Source organism: Taurulus bubalis (genome assembly GCF_910589615.1).
Source record: "Taurulus bubalis genome assembly, chromosome: 16".
NCBI lineage: Eukaryota > Metazoa > Chordata > Actinopteri > Perciformes > Cottidae > Taurulus > Taurulus bubalis.
Window position 1 is genome coordinate 21,442,331 of NC_136604.1, and position 21,544 is coordinate 21,463,874.

General features: G+C 40.0%; 1 protein-coding gene across 1 annotated transcript in view; it reads left to right on the plus strand.

Moving 5' to 3' along the window:
* The window catches only part of grin2da (glutamate receptor, ionotropic, N-methyl D-aspartate 2D, a), a gene marked incomplete at both ends in the record, with an annotated part of 115,480 nt that overhangs the window by 57,887 nt on the left and 36,049 nt on the right, over nucleotides 1-21,544 (plus strand). The window contains 3 exons of the mRNA XM_079231932.1: nucleotides 7,147-7,352; nucleotides 11,181-11,349; nucleotides 16,707-16,860. Of these exons, the coding sequence (XP_079088058.1) occupies nucleotides 7,147-7,352; nucleotides 11,181-11,349; nucleotides 16,707-16,860 (529 nt within the window). The remainder of the gene's footprint in view (nucleotides 1-7,146; nucleotides 7,353-11,180; nucleotides 11,350-16,706; nucleotides 16,861-21,544) is intronic.

Below are 21,544 nucleotides of genomic sequence, written 5' to 3' on the forward strand. Positions count from 1 at the left end.
CTCAGACATTCCCAGACATGTGAAGGTTCCTCAAAGTGAGGGTTGTTTGAGGGCTTTGACCTGACGATGACGGTCAAGCAAAAGGACAAACCAGAGTCAATACGACTTCCTCTGAGACCAGAACCTGACCCCAGCCGCCTCGCGGCTCTCTGCAGCTTCAATTGTCTGAACGTCCCGGTTTCCCAGGCGTGTATTTGCTGAATTAACCTCCTGAACTGAATCACGGAGCATATTTGCCGAGCACAGCAACCTCCGGGCAGCCGGACGAGTATCACAAAGTCTCGGCGTTAAAAAAACTCACAGAGAGATTTGTTCCCCGCTTTTGGGCAAAGAATATATTCTGTGAACTTTTGTAATTACCAAGCAGGTTTTTTTTTTGCAATTAACCTGTTTGTGACTTTTCTGGCTGCACCTCAAACGTCAGGCGGCACGCAAAGGGAATAATTTGTGAGGAATTTCTTTAGAGTCATGGATATATTGCATCTTCCTGAAAATAATGAATACAGGATAGCACTTTATAATAACTACACACTAGTAAGCATTAGTAAAGCATGAGTAATCACTTAATTCTTCATTTATAAAGCATTGTACCAACATGAACACTCAGTAACTCATTAGTATGCAATTCATGGACACAGTTATACATGTTTTATTTTTGATTAATACGCTTGACTATTATGCGTTTCATAAATTGGGTTTTCATACTTTAAAATGATGGATTCCCCATTTGTAAATGAAGTAATATATATTGCAAACCAATTATTAAGGACTTATAGATGATGCACTAATGGTTAACATGTGTTTTAATACTGCTATTCATGATTAATTCAGGTAGTTACTACTCGTTAGTTAAGTATTATTTAAATATTTTGTGTGACCTCATCTAAAGTGAGGACTATCTATGCTTTACAACGCTTTATAAATGGTGAATGAAGTGTTTACTCATGCTTTACTAATGCTATATAGTGTGTAGTTATTATGTCTGTAACCAGTAGCACTTTATATCTACACAACATGTGCTTTTGGATGCATGATTAGTGACGTGTGCAAAACATTACAAACACAAGATAGTCGAGTCGAGTCGTAACCGTTACATTATCATTTGATGTTGTTTTTCTGTATTCTATCCGATTTATTTTTCTGCACCAAATCATTTCTTAGTTAATCTGTGTATTCGCGCTTCAGCGAAGATCATATTGGAATTGATGGAGTTCTTTGGTTTGTTTGATTCTTGTTGTTGTTTTGCTGCCGACTGAGCGATTCTTCTCTCACCGTGTGAGCATCTCATTCTGTGAGTTTCCTGAAGTTGGATGTCATGTGATGCAATGATGGAGCTAGTCATCTCATAATTTGTTTGCGCTTTGAGCCGAAGCGCAAACAGGGAAGAACACCAGCGGATCAAAAGAGTGACGAAGATGAGGCAGCCTTCGTACATTTAGAATAAACACGACGGGAGAGCGGGAATCCTAAATCACACAAAGCTGGATCTCTCTCCAGTTTCCCGTTTTAAAAGCGGCATAAGAATTTACAACCTCACAACGCAATACAATAACAATAACTCTGCAGCAAGGAGTTATTAATGGATTGCAATAATTCAGCAGGTACTTCACAAAAGGAGCAGGCTTTAAAAACTGACTTCCTGGCCTCATTCCCAACAAACTGATTCACAATGAGTTGATAGCAGCGACCGGTCAAGCTCTGATGCATGAAAAAAGATCATATTCTTTTGATGTTACAGTACAAAAATACATTATATGGCGTGGATATTGTCCTGATATACTTGTATTGACGTTAATTTGAATATTTAAAAGATAGAATAATGATAATATTGTGTAAATACTCCAGTGCCTCGTAATTAAAAGAGCGGTAATGGACTTTCAGAGCATTAATGCAGCAGCAAAAAAACTAATTAATATATATATATATATATATACATATATATATATATATATATATATATATATATATATATATATATATATACATATAATATATAGATGTGTAATGTCTACATGAACAAAGACTTTCTCCACCTCCTCACACGTTTGAGTGTGATTGGTTTTCGATTCAATTCAATTCAGTTTATTTTGTATAGCCCAACATCACAAATACAAGTTTGCCTCGGAGGGCTTTACAATCTGTACACATGACATCCCTATCCCGGGACCTCACATCGGATCAGGAAAAACTCCCCCAAAAATATAGTAAAAACCCTTTCACAGGGAAAAAAAGTGGAAGAAACCTGAGGGAGAGCAACAGAGGAGGATCCCTCTCCCCGGATGGACAGAAGCAATAGATGTCATGTGGCCAGAATGAATAACGTAACGGAGTTACAGCACATTCAATGAATATGACAGAAATTATTCATATAATGAGTAGTATGCATGGTCCATGATCCAGATAGCCACGATCCATTAAGCAGAAAGAGGTAGAGAGGAGGGGCATCCCAGGGGCAGTGGGAGGAGAAAGCAGGGCCATGGCAGCTGGCAGGACGGCTCCAGGCCAGTTGCATCAGCAGGGCCATGGTTGTATCAGCAGGGCCAGGGGGGGGACCGGGGTCCTTCCCCTGGTTCCAGGCAGCCACGAATCCATGGAAAAAGAAAGTAGAGTTAGTAATATGCATTGAAGAGACAATCATTTATCCAGAAGGAGAGAAAGAAGAGGTGAAGAGGAGGAGCAAAAAGAGGAAGAGAAGGAAAGGAGGAGCTCAGTGTATCCTAAAATGTCCCCCAGCAGTCTAGGCCTATAGCAGCATATCTAGGGGCTGGACCAGGGCAAACCTGAGCCAGCCCTAACTATAAGCCTGAAACAGACCTAGCTATTAGCGCCATCAAAGAGGAAAGTCTTAAGTCTACTCTTAAATGAGGTGACCGTGTCTGCCCCCCGAACTGAAAGTGGAAGCTTTTCCAAGAGAGACACACAGTAAACAAAAAAGAGAGATGAATGGGGCTGATGGCATTATTTATTTTTTGTTCAAATGTTGTAGATATTGCCATAATAACGCCATAATGAATTATTTTGACCATAATAATAGTCGTGACGACAGCTTCTCAGTGACCTCTGTGTGAGAAACGATCTTCAGAAGTCAGTGAGTTGAAACCAAACTTTAAATCAACCTTTTATATTTGTTCCGATGGAGTTGACGCCATTATTTCTCTCCGTCTTGCAGATAGTTCATAAGCAATTCTTTTTTGCTCTTAAGGCCATTTTCTACTTCAGTTGTTTACTACCATTCACAGCTGTTTAGCACTCACAGAACCGACAATAGAGGCTGAAATCAACCCCAAAAGTAGTAATGAATCCACGGCTGGCGGGAGTCGAGGGAGTCGCGGGGATGAATGCACGCCCACCGATGTTCCGCTGTCCATAATACGTATATAATAAGTGTTTTTCATTATTTCTGTTGGAAGGCTTTTTTTGGAGCTGCAACAACCAAAATGCGTTTCCCCCCCCCTCTGCAATTTTGAGTGGAGTAACTTTTTAGCATTCGAAGAAACAAAACAAATTGTAATTATTTGTTGTGTCGGTAGTGAAAGAGCCTTGAATCATCTTCGGTTGGGCAACATCTTCGGGAAAAAGAACAGAAGCCAAGACAGAGCGAGTGTGACCTGAATGCAGAGCGACGCCACTGAAAAGCACCTCGGAGAAGCAGACAGGAAGTCCAGACCTACATACAAAATGAATGAAACTGCATACGTGATGCTGAAGGTTGAAGAAGGCCAGAATGAGTAGAATGCATGAGCCAAATGCGCAATAATATGATCTGTTGTGGGGCGTTGTAACATAGAAATAATCCCTCCATGTGCTCCTGCAGCCGGCCTTCAACATACTCTATTTATTTGTTTAGTTTGTATTAAATTGAGGATTTGCAAGGCACAGAAAGATGACAAATAATGTTAAAATCAAAGCAGAAGAGGCTGAGATACCCTGACTTTACATACTATATACTCACAGTGCCAGACTTATTCATATTCATTCAAAATTACATCCAGCCCCTTATTTTTTTTTTTTTTTACAAATCACAGTGTTTTGCTTTGAGAAGAAGAAAACATATCAACAGTGTTTTTTTTACAATTGCTATTGTCGTCGCTGAGTGTCTTTGTGTGAAAAGGTCCTCTGGTGCTCAGAGAGTTATGAGTTCTACCTTTGCAGCCGCAGCTGCAGTGATTTGTTTGTGATGAACAGAAGAGGAGCTGCGTTACAATGAGCCGGGCTGAGCAGACAAACAGAACAAATAGATGTGAAGCTAAATATTCTGTGAAGCAGCAATTGGCTGCTTTGGGGGTAATTAATGTCAGAATGTTAAAAAAAGGAGCAGGTGGCAGATCAGAAAGCAATGACTGGAAAAAGTAGGCGAACGTTGATTTTTGGAAGGATTCCACATTGAATTATCGATTCATCCCAAGTGGCACGCACCCCTGAACTATCGAGTCCGGAGAGCAGAGCACCTCCGATTATTGATTGTAATGGAAATGTCAAAGATAGACATGAAGAGACTAAATATGATTATGACTCAAATCCATTTCTTCGAGAGGTTTGCAGTGAATACCAAATAATTGGTGTATGTGCTGCAGTTTACCTTGATTTGTGTATCTGTGTTTGATCAAAAATGACCTCAACGTTTGACCTGACGTTGGGTTTAGTGTTGCTAAACCGAGTCTCGTACAATTGTGATAAAAAAAAAGAATCCAAAGGTCTGTCTGAGCACCATGGTAACGGAGAGGGACGAAATACCAAATCACACTCTGTCCCTGCCTTCTGCTGGGCTGGCAATCCAGGGATCAGTCCCTGTCCGAGCAGTGTGTGTGTGTGTGTGTGTGTGTGTGTGTGTGTGTGCGTGTGTGTGTGTGTGTGTGTGTGTGTGTGTGTGTGTGTGTGTACGAATGTCTTTTTGTGTGTTTTGTGTTTGCAGTGCGGCAGAAAGCATTTGCTTCAGTCAGAGGGGTGAACTGGAGGACAAATGTGCATAGAAGAGCAACTTATTATTTGTGTTCCATAATGCACTGACGGGTCTAGCTATTGTTTTGTATGCAACATAGAGGGCGAGAGAAACAAGAGCAATGTGAAACAGAGGCACTGAAAATGCATAAAAGATACAATGCATGAGTGAGGCTGGTCCAAAGAGCCAGGTGCTGCAAATGTGCTATTAACATCTCCTCTCGTGTTTAATGTCTGCTCCTTGTTTTAATGCAACAAGGGGCCGAAACAATAATTATGAATTACTCTGCGGACGCGTGTCGGTGCACATATTCGTAATTTGTGTGCCTAGTTGTATGTGTTTCTGTGATAATCGTTTCTGCTTGTAAAGTGTATGCTACTATACTTGCACCTGTTCTTTTGTGTGTGTGATAACCTATATTCATCACATTGTGGGGACATGCGTCTACACCATACATTATGGGGACCAACCTTCCATCTTGGTCCCGTTGCACCACTTTGTCACTTGAAATTTAGCACAACAACTAGGGCTGGTTGTTGGTTGTGTGATCTGATATTTCCCTCCTCATTAACTGCACTTAACTCATGTAGGCTTATATGAATAAAACAAAGTCAACCTTATTTTACTAAAGATTTTCTGCTGAGTTCCATCCCCTGGGGTCCCGGTCCCCACAAGGTTAACTGTTTATTTTAGGTTTAAGACTTAGGAATAAGGCTGGAGGGAGGATCTGGTTAACTTCATGGGAGGGTTAGGTTTTAGGGACTATATTATGTCAATAAGAAAGAATGTAAGTAAATGTAGTGTGTATTTGTGGAGAAAGACAAAAAGCGGGTCCCCTCAAGGTCAACCGTTTGTTATCGGTTTAAGACCTGGTTTTAGAGAGGAGGTATGAATTAGTTAAAGTTTAAGGAACAAAAACAATGTTGGGCATATACATGTAATATAGGTAAGACTATACAAAAATGTCCTCACAAGTGACAAAACCTGTGTATGAGTGTGTATTTGAGCGGCTTTGCATGATTTTTCTCAAATCCCAGCAGCAACCGTCTGGCGCCACCACAGGAGAACGGCTGTATGCAAATGCCGTCTGAATATATGACAGCACAGCGGGAAGATGACAAAGTAAAAAAAAAGGCAGATTTGCTGCGTTGTCGCTGCACATCCATCCAGTGACTTGCTCAGTCGATTGGAGCGAAGTTGTTTACACATGTAGGTCAATGTGACATGATAAACTGTCCCTTTGGTCTCAGTCTCTGCCCCAAATAGCGCGCTGCAGCTCGGAAACACCCAGCTCAGTTAACGTGAACAGATTGCTCATTATACAACACAACCGACATTTACATCTCCCTGAAAACCCATAACAGGGCAGAAAAGAAGCAGACAACAGGACATTTTGAGCACATACAAGACTCAAACCGGTGATAGCTGTCTATTAAATTAATAGACAGCTGGGCTGCGGTACCTCATAAAGCATTTCATCAGGTTGTGGTCTGACTTGTCAGGAGGAGAAGCAGCATAATAGGCCAGATGCACCCTGAAGAAGACCATTATAGACGTGCAATACAGATGTTTTTTTGCCATAATTAGATTGCACAATAGATCCACGGGAAGTAAGAACATCAGCTGCATACAGCTTGGTTCCAGAACTGCCTTGAAAAAACATTTGAATCGATATTTAGTATTCTTGGACTCCCCTAATAATTGTTTTTGCACTTCTGAGTTCTACCACTAGGAGGCATTCTGGACACAAACCAAGGAGCTTCCTTTTAAAGGTAAACTATTATTGAGGAAGCAAAATCTTTGCGAGGGGCCTGTCCTACCCGAATAGTAAGACTGGTTGATTAAAGATGGGGTTTTTTTGCACAATAAATGAACGCAGCATAAACACAAGAACAAAAAGTGACAATCATTCAATATGTTGCAGTTCCTAACTAAACTTTGCAATGTAGTCTTAACAATTTGGTTGAAGCAAAGGCTGTTTGCATAGGCTATAACATAACATTACCAATTGCATGCATGCTTATTGGGTTGTATGCCAATCAGATGTGTTAGCTGCAAGGTGGAGATACTTAGCTAACATGGCTAGCGTGCTAACTAGGTGACATAATCTGAGCCAGAACTCAAAACTGATCAGATGTTGTTTTTTATAGATCAATTGACTCTAAAACAAGAAGCGCTGAAGAGCATCTGTCTTTATTCCCGTCCAGGTTGGCTGGTGGGAGAACGGCCACCTGCGCCTGCGCTACCATCCCTGGTCTCGCTACGGCTCCTTCCTGAAGCCGCTGGATGACTCCCAGCACCTCCGGGTGGTCACCTTGGAGGAGAGGCCCTTTGTCATCGTGGAGCCGGCCGACCCGGGGACCAGCTCCTGCATCCGGGACTCGGTGCCCTGTCGAATGCCCGTCAACACAAGGTAACACGCCGCAGAATAATGCACTGAAACGTTTTATTTTCGGCAAGATTTTATCCAATATTCTGCATCCAGATTGGTCTCACATGCCTTCCAAATATACGTTGTCACAGGTACAGGTCACTCTTCAAACCAGAACATATCTGACGATGGACAATACGCATCCAGAAGCTGCGTTGGTGCCATCAATGAGTGTTTTCAAATATTTTGGCTTTCAACTAACTTGCCCATTATATATATCCATTAAAGGAACATGGCGCCTCCATCATCCACAGTGGTGTACAATCCTTTTCTGGTTGTTTAATTTGACTCTTTGAGAGAGGAGGAGAGGTTTAACATTATAATTATAACAATAACAGGAACGAGAAAAATAAGAAAAAAACAGCTGTAAGTGTGAATAAAGTTGAAATACATTGTTGGGTAATTCGCCAAAGAAAGTGTCAGATCAGGATCAGGTTTAGAATCAGAATCAGAATTAGAATCATTTATTGGCCAAGTCCGTTGCCCATACGAGGAATTTGACTCGGTGAAAGGTGCATAACAATAAACATAAACATAGACATGGAATAAAACATATAATAAAATATAGAATAAAACAATAAAACAATAAATATAGACACATAATACAATAATAAAAACAATACAAATAGACAGAATACAACAATACAAATATAAATATAATAAAAAACAATAAAAAGTGCAATACTATATAAATATGGAAATGGAAAACAACGAACAGATAACAGATTCTAAGAAAAGAAAAGATGTTCAAGGGTGAAAATGACCTGCAGTTTATTATTATGGCCATAGGCGGAAAGCATCAGTGTAATATTGATGATAATGGACTGAAGGCCTGTTATGCAGGAGTTGGCCTTCAGGTTTCCGCTCTAACTCTAAGTTTTAAAAGTGGATTGACAGAGACCTGAGTGAAACCAGAAGCATCCGGACTCTGATCCCTTGTGAAATGTAAATGTCTGGCCGAGCTTTCTTCAACAGACAGTAAATCTGCCCCATCTCCAGGTGCTGGTGGGCAGGAAGGATTAGACCTGAAGAAAAAAAACTGCAAAAATCTAATTATCCCTGGGGAGGAAATTACGTTTCCTCACAGAAGCTATAGACGCATTAGAAGTCATACGGCAACCAAAAGCATGCAATTAAAGAACCTGGCATAATTTTCTAACAGCTGTTCATTAAAACCATGAAAGAAACTTGAAACCACACAGCAAAGTAAGGTTAATTGTCTTTTAATCAACCCAGATGATCCCAAAGCTTCAAACATACTGATAACTTCTACGTGCGGAGGGATTCAGCACAGTTTTACGTGTCCTTTTATTTTGTTGCTAGCTTCAGGTAACAACCCCCTTCCGAAGTATAGGAAATACATCAAAATTTGGCTTAAAAATAACTTAATCATAACGGATTTACGGAAAGCATTTCACAAACATCACTAACTCCACAACACCGCGGGACATGAACACTGGTCTCCTGGTTGATAGTCCTACGTGTTTCTTTGGCCCCGCCTCCCACTATTTTTCTCTCTTTTCATACTGCATCACTCAGCTTTTACATTGCAGTCAGTAAAGACCACACGCACAATGCAAGTAAGGCGTCGTTATTGCATCATAACCGACACATTGTTGCGTCATTATTATGCTGTTTGGTGCGACCAGGCTGCGTGCAATTATATGTCTTAAAAAATTAAAACGACGTGATCCTGATTCAACACTGAAGTCCGATAACTTTGTGTGCGTTCTTATGTTGTGTGTCACGTGCAATAAACCGTTCAGTGGTATTGATATGAAGACGGTGTTTCTCCTGTTTGATGTCCATGTGCGGTTCATTTGAGGCGAAGGTTTAAGTCAGGGGGGAGAAAAGCGACAGTGTGTGTGTGTGTGTGTGTGTGTGTGTAGGTGTGTGTGTGTGTGTGTGTGTGTGTGTGTGTGTGTGAGAGAGCTCTGGGCTCCTGGTCTATCCCAGATAAGCTCCCTTCCTGCCAGCACATGACCTGGCCAACGGGAAGATAACGACTTCATCCTCCATCAATTTTATTGGCTGAGAGGAAAAAAAGTTTGTTCTCCTGTAAATCAGCTTAATTTAAACTCGCTTGTCTCGTCTTCTTTTACACACACATTTTACTCTTAGGTACTCTTTTATGTACTGTGTCATTTATTTTGCCGTAATCTCTTTACCTGTCACCTATTTCCTTTTGACGTTGCTGCATAATGGCGGCGGAGATGTTTTATGCTTTCGTATTTTTGGGATTGTCACGACCACCAAGGTCACGATGTGTTTGTTTACTCTCAGCACTTATCTGCCTTTTACTCTGAATATTTACCACCTTTGACGTGAACCACTGCACACAAGGGAAACGTTTTATTCTCAAACAGTGACTATTACTCATAAGTAGAGAACTTCAGCTTCAAAAATGATAATGATAATAATTTTTCACACACACAGAGAGAAGAAACTTATGACACAACTTTTATTTCCTTTTTTCTTTCGGCCAAGAAAAGACCATTTGTAGAAAGATTTGTCCCCGAAATATACAAAGTACGGAGCAGTTGAGTGTTTCACCCTCACACGGTTGACGTGTCTCGCACTTTAGCTTTGATTAAAAAAAAACAATTGTGCAAGTTGTGTTGCTAGGGAACAGAGCAACGGGGTTGCCATAGCTGCCATAAGTGTCTTGGGGTCCATCAAACGGGCACTTGATGTGGACGGCTGATGGAGGGCAGAACTGCCACTCGAGCGATAGCGATCGGAAAGCACTTGGATTCGTACGCGGAGAGTTCACTTGATGAAGTCTCACCAGGGGAAACAAACAAAAAAACCCTTTAGAGGTCCTTTTGCAGATTGTTCTTTTTATTTTCTAATTCTAGACGCCTTCCAAGCCCACACAATGGAGTTCAATTATGTTTTAATAATGCAGCGTGTTGTTTTTTTCTTCCTGAACTCCCCGACCTGTCTGTCACCGTCTCTCAACACAACGGCCCAAACTGTCAGCATGAATCCAATCAGTCTCCTGACAATAATGAATCCCTCCTTTGCCTCACTCAGTCTATCTAGCATAGTAATTATAACAACAACAATATTGTACCTTTTTTATCTAATGACACCTTTTTTTATGTCACTCAAGGTCACCTTACCTCCCATAAACACAGATAGATAGATAGATAGATAGATAGATAGATAGATAGATAGATAGATAGATAGATACTTTATTAATCCCGCAAGGGGACATTTTTATAGGGGGGCATTTATACGTACAGGTAAGTAATACAATAAAGAAATGAAAAAATGCACAATATATTAAACAAATAGAATAATAAGAAAAATGGACAATTAACACAAAAGAAGAAGAATATTAAATTAACTAACAAAACAAAACAAACAAAACAGTAGTGCAACGATTTAGCCAAACAAATAAGAGTGTAACAGTGTTGATTTGGCCAGAGGTCATTCATTAAGATTGTATTGTAAGATCAGTTATACATTATTATTACCAATAAACATCAAAGGAACAATAAGACACAGTAAACATCAGAGCAGAGCTCAGCAAGTTGTTAAAATCGTTAAAGACAAAGATGTGAGAGAAAAAAAACAGGTGCCGCGAAAGATCTTTAAATGTTAATAATAATGAATTTCTCTGTTTTTCAGTCCCCTAGCCTCACATTCTACTTCTTTATCAATTTCTACAACAGCAAAGCAGCGAGTCCAAGGTCACAGCGTCCTCCATTTGAAACATCTAAAAATCTCATTAAAAAAAAAACATTTTTCTTTTCCTCCACTTTCTCACCCATCTGCTGGTCTTCCTCCCGTCGTCGTCCTCAGCCTGGTGGTGGACGGCGCCGGGCCCATGAAGCACTGCTGCAAAGGCTTCTGCATCGACGTCCTCAAGCGACTGGCCAAAATAGTGGGCTTCACCTACGACCTCTACCTGGTGACCAACGGGAGGCACGGGAAGAACATCGACGGGGAGTGGAACGGCATGGTCGGAGAGGTGAGAATGATCTAATAATTATTGTTTACATCAAATTATATGTATAAGTGGAAAATTGGGTCTTTTTGTATTTTTAATCTGGTGCTTTTCTGATCGAAAGATGGCTAGCATTGCTACTATAAAGCTAATTGGAGGAGGATGACTCCAACATTTTTAAAGCTTTAAGTTTAATTGCGCGGATGATTAAAAGTCGCCTTATTGCAATTTTACGACATTAAAACAAATAGCCCAATGAAAATCAAAATCAAAGACTTTACACGATGTATGAAAATCTTTTATGTCCAACTTTTAACATTTACCCGCAAGCCAAATAAAAATGAAATGCACTGTATTAAAGTATTAATTAACCAGTTTTCTTGATGAAATAGTTTTGGGAAATGTACATTTTTGCTTGGTGTGGTTAACCTAGCTTAGCATAAAGACGGTAAGCAAGGGAAACAGTAAGCCTTGATTTGTGCAATGTAAAAATAGTTTGCCTTCCAACATAGACATGTCAGATGTGAAAGTTGAATCTTGTTTGTTCAACCAAACAAAAATATTAAATATAAAAAAACGAGCCAGATGAGCTGATTCTCTGGCCGTTTCATATATGCTTAAACAACTAACTTCTCGCCTGAAAACATCCTAAAATGACATTCCGTGACTCAACAAGAGTAGTACCTTTATAGGGCACTCGTGAGGAAAATGACCATATATGGTTACGTGCACGATAAAGGGATTGTTTTCTTCTCCGCCATTGTTCCCTGGTGCGTAATGCATTCTGGGATATTTGGCTGTTCCAAGTACGCATAAGTCTTCTCTGATGAATCTCCGAAAAATGGGCGGATCAAGTCACATCCTGGCATTTGGACCGTGCTTGCCGAGAAGCGGACTTTTGAATTGGAACAGCACTTGGGCTGCGAATAAAGACGTTTCACGAGTCAGAGAACAGAGAAAAACGCATATTAAGAAACGGCTTCTGTGTTAAGATCGGCTCATCTGAGACTGCCATGAAGCGTCTCACTCTCTGTAACAAAGCAAACAAGGGTAGTTCCTAAAATATTGAACTATTCATTTGAATCGACATAAAAAAAGGCAAATCTTAAAACAATTTGACGGTGACAGCCACACGGGTGAGAGATTAAATGCAAGTTCAAATGAAAATGCGTGTTCAGTCGGGACTTGAAGCAGCTTGCGTACTTGTTTACTCAACTGTTTCGTAGCCCTCTTGACAAACACACCGTGAACCTTTGACTGTGTGTATCTCAGTGAGATATTGTTGCTACGTATTTAATCCTCCATTTTTTTCCTGTACAGTAGAATCGTTATTTTCTCTTTTGTTGTATTTACATTTTCATCCTGCCTTTCAAATCCCTTAAAACTTGACCCTTGGGATTGGACCCAAATTGAAGAAAAAGAGAGAACATGTGAAGGCAGCTTGTCAGGAAGATTACTGAGAAACGGAGAGTGAGAGAGGACGACAGACTGAGAGTGTTTGTACGTCGCCGTGTGTCTGTTGGCAGATACTGCTGCTGCTTCCATGATGCCAATCCCCCTCTGGTGGCTGGATTAATGACGTTGATTTAACACAGAGTTAGACAGGGGATGCACATTATCACAGTGTGAGTGTGAGTATGTGTGTGTGTGTGTGTGTGAGTATGTGTGTGTGTGTGGTCCTATAATTCTAACTTTGTGAGGACCATGTTTTTAGAGACCTTGTTGAAAGTGAAGGCTTTTTTGTTTTCGATGCTCACTTCTTTTTCGGGTTAAGTTTTAAGGTACATTTTATAGTAGTTATCTTGTTAGTCAGGAAAATGAGACACGTTTGGCAACAATTGAACATGACCTCATCGCCCGAGTGTGTAGTGGTCTATGGGAGTACTGCAAGAGGGAAGACGAATAGTTAGTTAAAATGTACGTGTGCAAAGGTGGGTTTTTAATTGCAATCAATATGTATTTACAACAATGTATTTCAAGTGTGATGCATGGAATCAGATTTCATAGATTTTCAGAACAAATTGTGCATTTCATTCACACAGATTTGCTGTGTTTTAATTATTTCATAGGAGATTTGTTTTGTCTACTTGTTTACGATTAGAACACTTTTGCTGTGCAAACAATAATAATCTTATGATCTGGTTTATTTCTATCCCTTTGATTCTCTTTGTAAGATCACAAAATACGGCATTTCTGAAGATGTCGCAGTCTTATAGGAGAAAACACAGACGGCCTTAGTTTATATTTCTCCTTCGTCACCATAACCCAAGTATTCAGTTAGACTTTTGAGTGAGTGTGTGTGCCTGTATGTGTGTGTGTGTGTGTGTGTGTGTGTGTGTGTGTGTGTGTGTGTGTGTGTGTGTGCGTGTGTGCGTGTGTGTGTGTGTGTGTGTGTGTGTGTGTGTGTGTGTTACAACCTGAACGTTATGGCTGAGGAAACACAGGAAGTAACATAATAAGTTTACTCAACCTTTGCCAAACTGGGATTAAAACAACAAGGAAAGGCTGCTGAGGCACTTTTGGTGCAGCAACAGATAACATTTATTTAAATGAAAATGATTAACAGAGAACCCAACAAATATACCAGAAATGGAGGCACAATTAAATAAATGCGTCAGAGTCTCCAAGGGTACAATAATAAACAAAAAGCTCACACTAACTAGAAAATAAAAAACTTACTTAGTCGACCGAATCAAACAAAAAGACAATGTTAAGCTTTCTAGCTCTTCAGAGATAGAGGGGAGAAAAATAAAAACCCCTAGAGGCTTCCTTTAAAATCACCAAAACTAACAATGATAAAGGATGGCTTGACAGATCTTCATCAATGTGTAAAAAACACCAGTTTTACCCTTTTAAGCATCATGGCGCCTAGATAGGGTGAGGCGGACCTTAAACTTCTATTTGTGCTGTGTTCCAGTAACATATATACTAATATATGCACATCTGAACAAAAGCTCACATTGGTTGCCTTTATTATAACACCAAAATTATTCAAATAGCCCTTGTGGTTGCAAAGATACACCCTTTTTAGTTTGGGTATGTTATTTCGAGCAGAATCCTAAAAAATACCTTGGTTTTTAAAAAACAACAGTACCATTACCAGCAATAGAAAGAGCAAAATGATCTCTGGTTCTGGAGATGATACAGGTCCACTGATGGTCCAATCAAGTCCAGAAAAAGGTGTGCCAGACCTGGAACACTTCGCTAAGGGAGGAGAGGATATATCAGACACTGACAATATCAGTATTTGCTACCAGTCCAGATGTCGGTGTTTACAGGCTTCTGTCTCAGATGGGCCTCGGAGATGCAGGTGCTCTCTCTCTCTCTCTCTCTCTCTCTCTCTCTCTCTCTCTCTCTCTCTCTCTCTCTCTCTCAGCCCCCAGCTGCCTCCTGCCCAGCTTCTGTCAGTAACTCATTAAGTTGCCTAATTACGGCAGCAGAATGTGAGCGTGTGCACAGGGGACGGCTGAGCTTTTGTGCAGACTGTTGCGTCTTGCGTGGTTCTTCTCAGTTGGTATTTATTCATCAAAACTAGCGATTTTGTCTGAGTGAATATACAATAACACATTTTTTTTAAATTGCACACTTGTGCTTTTACAGACTGTCGTCTTCGCTCTCCTCTTTACTTCCATTGTGTTCCAGTAACACGTCACCAAGGCTAATGTGTCCACTTTCCTGAGACCCGTTCTTTGTCCTTGGACTGTCATTTCTGCTATTTTTCAAAATGTCATTCAGCCTTGAAGTTTTTGTTCTCCTTCTTTACACGAATGACTCCCAATCAGGCAGACATTTCCTACGTCTGTTTTTTGGATTTTTTACATTTTTCCACCCTCAGCTGAATCTTTCTGCTGTAATATTTTCAGTTTCCAATATGAAGTCTGTGCAGCAATCAAACAGGAGTGTCACAGGTGTCGCTTTCAGACTTTTCACATATTTAAAAATACTTTTTTTTAGATGAACAGGATAATTTTCATGGAATGATTGATCTCGACAGGCAGAACCAATCAGAGAGTATCAAAGTTTAATATTTGTGTCATCGTCCTCCTGCAGGAATGCACTTTATGAAGGCTTCAAAGACAAACTATTGATGTTTGTATTAGTAAAGTAAACTTCATCACTTTCTTTGAGAACATTTACTTCCACTCAATCCCCTTCCTGCCTTTCAGCCGGTCATTAACTCCCATTCTTTTCATGATTGCATTATGGTAACGTATAATACTTCATTAAGATGTAAATTATAAAATGATATGCCGAGAATTGAAACTTGTAATTCCCTCACAGGGGATTCTTAGTTGGGTTTAATTATTTTATGTAATTATGTCGTTTCATGGACATGTACTTGTAGTATGAATTGATTAAAAGAAGACTCAAAGCTCTTAGATCCATAACTTGACAGTCAGCTCACCAAACAGCAACATTTTAACGTGACGGATATTATAAAAATGGTCATTATCCATTTTTGCGTTGCTAAATTAACTAACAAAACAAAATAGTAGTGCAAAGATGGAGCCAACAAACAAACATTGGTGTTATAGTTGACTTAACTTGGCTCCATAGCAAGAGCAGCAGTAGCCACCATGGAAAAATTAACATTTTCACCACATACAGAATCCCCAAAATCCATCAACAGACAGAACACGCCCCCACGCTGCCACCGCTCTGTGATTGACAGGTGACAACAGTGAGCACTGAGCACGTCGGGTGTCAACAGAGGAAGAGGACCTTCAGGGTCGTGACTTCAGGGATGCTGGTGGAAGGTGTCTCATTGGGGGACCGCTGAGCTTTTTGTCTTCACAATGACCAATGACCTTCAGGTCTGCAGCCAGATCCTCTGACCTCCGGCTGCAGAAGAGGAACCTCTGTTTCACGCCGGGTGAAACACAACAAAGCAGTGAATCCCTTCTCACCTCCTCAACTCCTCACCTCCTCACCTCTTCACCTCCTCACCACCTGAGGCTCCTTTACAGCTGTTCGGCCAGAGCTCTGAGGAGGAACACGGCCGTGTTTCATGTTGCCTGCAAGAGACGAAAAGAATACTCACTAGAAATGACATCACTGATGAAGCTTTTGAAGGAGGACGCTCTGGATTTTTGCTTTTCAAAGACTTCTGTGCACCGAGTCTGAAAGCAACACTTTGTAGTTGGGTGTAGAGTTCACGACGGTTATGTTTTTAGGAATACACAGATAAGAGGGGAGGGACAAAGTAGACACATGACAACGAGAGCATGGATTTGAACTCATGGAAATCTAATTTAAGTAAAAGGCTTATTTTCTTGTTTGGTAAAAAAAATGTCCTTTTCATCATTTCTTTTGACCGTCTTTAAAACTCGTCGGACACGCACCATCCTTCTAACCTCATGCGTCCCCGTTTCTTCCCCCAGGTGGTGTCCAACCGAGCCGACATGGCCATCGGTTCCCTCACCATCAACGAGGAGAGGTCAGAGGTCGTAGAGTTCTCCGTCCCGTTCGTGGAGACCGGCATCAGCGTCATGGTCTCTCGCAGCAACGGCACCGTGTCGCCTTCCGCTTTCCTCGGTGAGTCGTTATCTTGACTTGTTGTTCACAGAAAGTGCTTTTTGTCAAGTCAGTTCATTACTGACGGAGAGGAGAACTCCTGGAAAAAAAGCCCCTGACGTTCTGTTTGCGGCTTATGAGCTTGTAGTATCTAAGAACCCTGGATTATACCGTGTGTGTGTGAGGACGAGTGTTTATTCTTCAGCCAAAGGGATAAAACAGGGGAGGAAAAGACAGAAAATAAAGTGTATTCACATTCCACAAAAGTGGGCTCTAAAGAAGCCAAATCAACTGCTGCCGATATAAAGTCCAATAAAAGACTTTCGGCATAAAGCATAAAGAACATATGCATACATTCCAGGTGTATTCATTGTGTTTCCCAATCAAACCACATGGGAATTTCACTGTTTTATTGTTGCGATCTGATTGTTTTCTCACACAGGTTTTTTGGGTATATGGTCAAAAACACTTTTTTTGTTGTTGTGGAATATCTCACAAAGCTGGGAGACAGTTATTTGAGATATTTGCTGAGTCAGCGGGTGATGTTGAAAAATACACAGATTCCAAAGTATGACCCGCTGTTTGTTTTTTTACTGCTGCTCCGGAAAATTGTTTAAATCCATTTTATTGCCCCGAAGTGTTGACGGGAACCAAAAGACTTCTTGTTTTACGACGACGCAGCAAAAAAACAACACAAACCACTTACGAAAAAACACATTCACAACCTCTTGAATATCAATATCTGGAAAATTAACCTCAGCTGGTTCTGTCTGCATTTGCGGAATTGTGACTTTATTGAAGCGAAGCTGTAAAGATTAAAGTCTCAATGAGGTGACCGTTCTACAGGTCAGGCAGAATATATTATTTGTGAATTATCCTCTGAGGACTATTGGAGGCGTTATGCATATTTACAAGCCAGGAATCATCTGTTAATGAATATGCTTTTGACAGAAATCTAGGCAAAGAAAAAAAGATGTTTTGTTATAGATATAAATCAATGACGTTCGTCTTTTAATCGGTCAGAACCAGAGCGAACAGTTACTCCAATCTTTAAATCTTTACATTAGTTACCTGTCTGTCACAGAATGGATTTAAAAAAATAAATACAAATCTGGCTGAATGGCTTTGGCCCCGTCTTATCTGTCTGTCATGGTGAAGACATGTGTGCCCGCCGGGCCCCTCACATCCTCCATCTCCAGCCTCTTGATTGGGCCTCGACCACAACAAGATCGGGCCGGTACCTTTTCTCAGATGCTTAGATTCGAGTCTGACCCTAGACGTTGTCATTGCATATCTGTAATTGATATCTGAATCTATATCTGCTTAATATAGATTGAATAAACATGAACATACACACTTCTTGTTAGCAATTGTCTGCAAAAACCTCATCTACAGCTGTAGAAACCTCATCTATAGCTGTAGAAACCACATCTATAGTTGCAGAAACCTCATCTATAGCTGTAGAAACCACAACTATAGTTGTAGAAACCTCATCTATAGCTGTAGAAACATCATCTATAGCTGTAGAAACCTCATCTATAGCTGTAGAAACCTCATCTATAGCTGTAGAAACCTCATCTATATATGTAGAAACCTCATCTATAGCTGTAGAAACCTCATCTATAGCTATAGAAACCTCATCTGTATATGTAAAAAACTCATTAGTAGCTGTAGAAACCTCATCTATATATGTAGAAACCTCATCTATAGCTATAGAAACCTCATCTATATATGTAGAAAACTCATTAGTAGCTGTAGAAACCTCATATATATATGTAGAAACCTCATCTATAGCTATAGAAACCTCATCTATATATGTAGAAAACTCATCAATAGCTGCAGAAACCTCATCTATAGCTATAGAAGCCTCATCTATAACTGTAGAAACCTCATCTATAGCTGTAGAAACCTCATCAATAGCTGTAGAAACCTCATCTATAGCTGTAGAAACCTCATCTATAGCTGTAGAAACCTCATCTACATATGTAGAAACCTCATCAATAGCTGTAGAAACCTTATCTATAGCTATAGAAACCTCATCTATAGCTGTCGAAACCTCATCTATAGCTGTAGAAACCTCATCAATAGCTGTAGAAACCTCATCTATAGCTGTAGAAACCTCATCTATATATGTAGAAACCTCATCTATAGCTGTAGAAACCTCATCTATAGCTATAGAAACCTCATCTATATATGTAGAAACCTCATCAGTAGCTCTAGAAACCTCATCTATAGCTATAGAAACCTCATCTATATATGTAGAAAACTCATCAATAGCTGTAGAAACCTCATCTATAGCTAGAGAAACCTCATCTATAGCTGTAGAAACCTCATCTATAGCTATAGAAACCTCATCTATAGCTATAGAAACCTCATCTATATATGTAGAAAACTCATCAATAGCTGTAGAAACCTCATCTATAGCTATAGAAACCTCATCTATAGCTGTAGAAACCTCATATATAGCTATAGAAACCTCATCTATAGCTGTAGAAACCTCATATATAGCTGTAGAAACCTCATCTATAGCTATAGAAACCTCATCTATAGCTGTAGAAACCTCATCTATAGCTGTAGAAACCTCATCAATAGCTGTAGAAACCTCATCTATAGCTATAGAAACCTAATCTATATATGTAGAAAACTCATCAATAGCTGTAGAAACCTCATCTATAGCTATAGAAACCTCATCTATAGCTATAGAAACCTCATCTATATATGTAGAAAACTCATCAATAGCTGTAGAAACCTCATCTATAGCTATAGAAACCTCATCTATAGCTATAGAAACCTCATCTATATATGTAGAACACTCATCAATAGCTGTAGAAACCTCATCTATAGCTATAGAAACCTCATCTATAGCTGTAGAAACCTCATCTATATATGTAGAAACCTCATCTATAGCTATAGAAACCTCATCTATATATGTAGAACACTCATCAATAGCTGTAGAAACCTCATCTATAGCTATAGAAACCTCATCTATAGCTGTAGAAACCTCATCTATATATGTAGAAACCTCATCTATAGCTATAGAAACCTCATCTATATATGTAGAACACTCATCAATAGCTGTAGAAACCTCATCTATAGCTATAGAAACCTCATCTATAGCTGTAGAAACCTCATCTATATATGTAGAAACCTCATCTATAGCTATAGAAACCTCATCTATATATGTAGAAAACTCATCAATAGCTGTAGAAACCTCATCTATAGCTGTAGAAACCTCATCTATAGCTATAGAAGCCTCATCTATAGCTGTAGAAACCTCATCTATAGCTGTAGAAACCTCATCTATAGCTGTAGAAACCTCATTTATAGCTGTAGAAACCTCATCTATAGCTGTAGAAACCTCATCTATAGCTGTTAATAAGTGTTCGAGATGACATGTTCCCTTTAGTTTGAGGATATCGGCCCTGATAACTTACGTACCCCTGCTGTAAACGATCCTCCATTGTGTAACAGGCCTTCAGCGCTGATGAGCTTTTGTCTCCCTCACTTGGAAAAGGTTCTCACCCGTTGCTTTGCATCTCCACTCAGAGCTTCCAATCTGCACTTTTGATTTGATGTTCTCAGCATCCAAACGAGGCCCCACAGCGGTGTTCTCATCCTCATCTTCTTTCTAAGTATATGTGTCTCGCTCAAAGCCGGCCTCTACTGAGATGAGACCTCTTAATTTACAAATCTTCTTCGACTAATTCTAGACATTTCCAAGCATGGAGAGATGGAAAGATGAGAGAGAGCTGGAGGAGAGAGAGAGAGAGAGAGTCTTGTCATGTGCAGATATAAACCAAACAGAAGGGTGAGGTTGATTGATAAACCGAGATAGAACTGCTTCAGATATTTTCAGCTGTTATTTTTTGATGTTTTAATCTGAGCAGCGGCTGGTTGACATGCTGTGTGTGTGTGTGTGTGTGTGTGTGTGTGTGTGTGTGTGTGTGTGTGTGTGTGTGTGTGTGTGTGTGTGTGTGTGTGTCTGTGTGAGCATCTAGTAGACCTGCAAACATCTCTGAATCTGTCAAATCTGCCAATTATCAACATCATGTGTGACACATTTTACTGTCAGCATAATAACCCAGTTTTTCATGAGAAATACTGAAGTTTTAAAAGAATTAACAAAATAAAGAATATAATTACCAAAATATATTGATAGCATGCTAACATCATTACATTTTGTAACGATGTACTGTCTAAATCTATATCAAAATATCATCTCGGCATTTTGTTTTTGGTTGGTTCATCCAAACAATTTCAAACTCGACACTCTTTATGCTTTTTTCTGGGGTCCTGAGCAATAAATCAGAGGAACTATTGCCCGGATGAAAAATAAGTCTTCCTATGTCTGTTATTGAATGTTCTGGAGCGAGCTCAGCATGGCGGTCTGATGCTGCGTTCACACCAAAAGCCAAGCCAATTTTCACAACGCTTTAAGGGGGCGTGGCTTATCTCCGTAAAAACACCGTTACCGTTTCTGCCATCCACCATGGAAATAACCACTAGTTCTGCTTTACACTTGTTGTGTAAATTCCACAAATGTTGGAAACATCAAACGCCCTCGGGTCTGGGTTCATAATATTATCCGTAGCCGCACACAGCTCGGTGGATTTCATATCTGTGCATTGACTTTGCATGTGATCTATACATGTATAGACATGTATGTACATGTGTAGACACATCCTGCAGATCTCCAGAGCTCTCA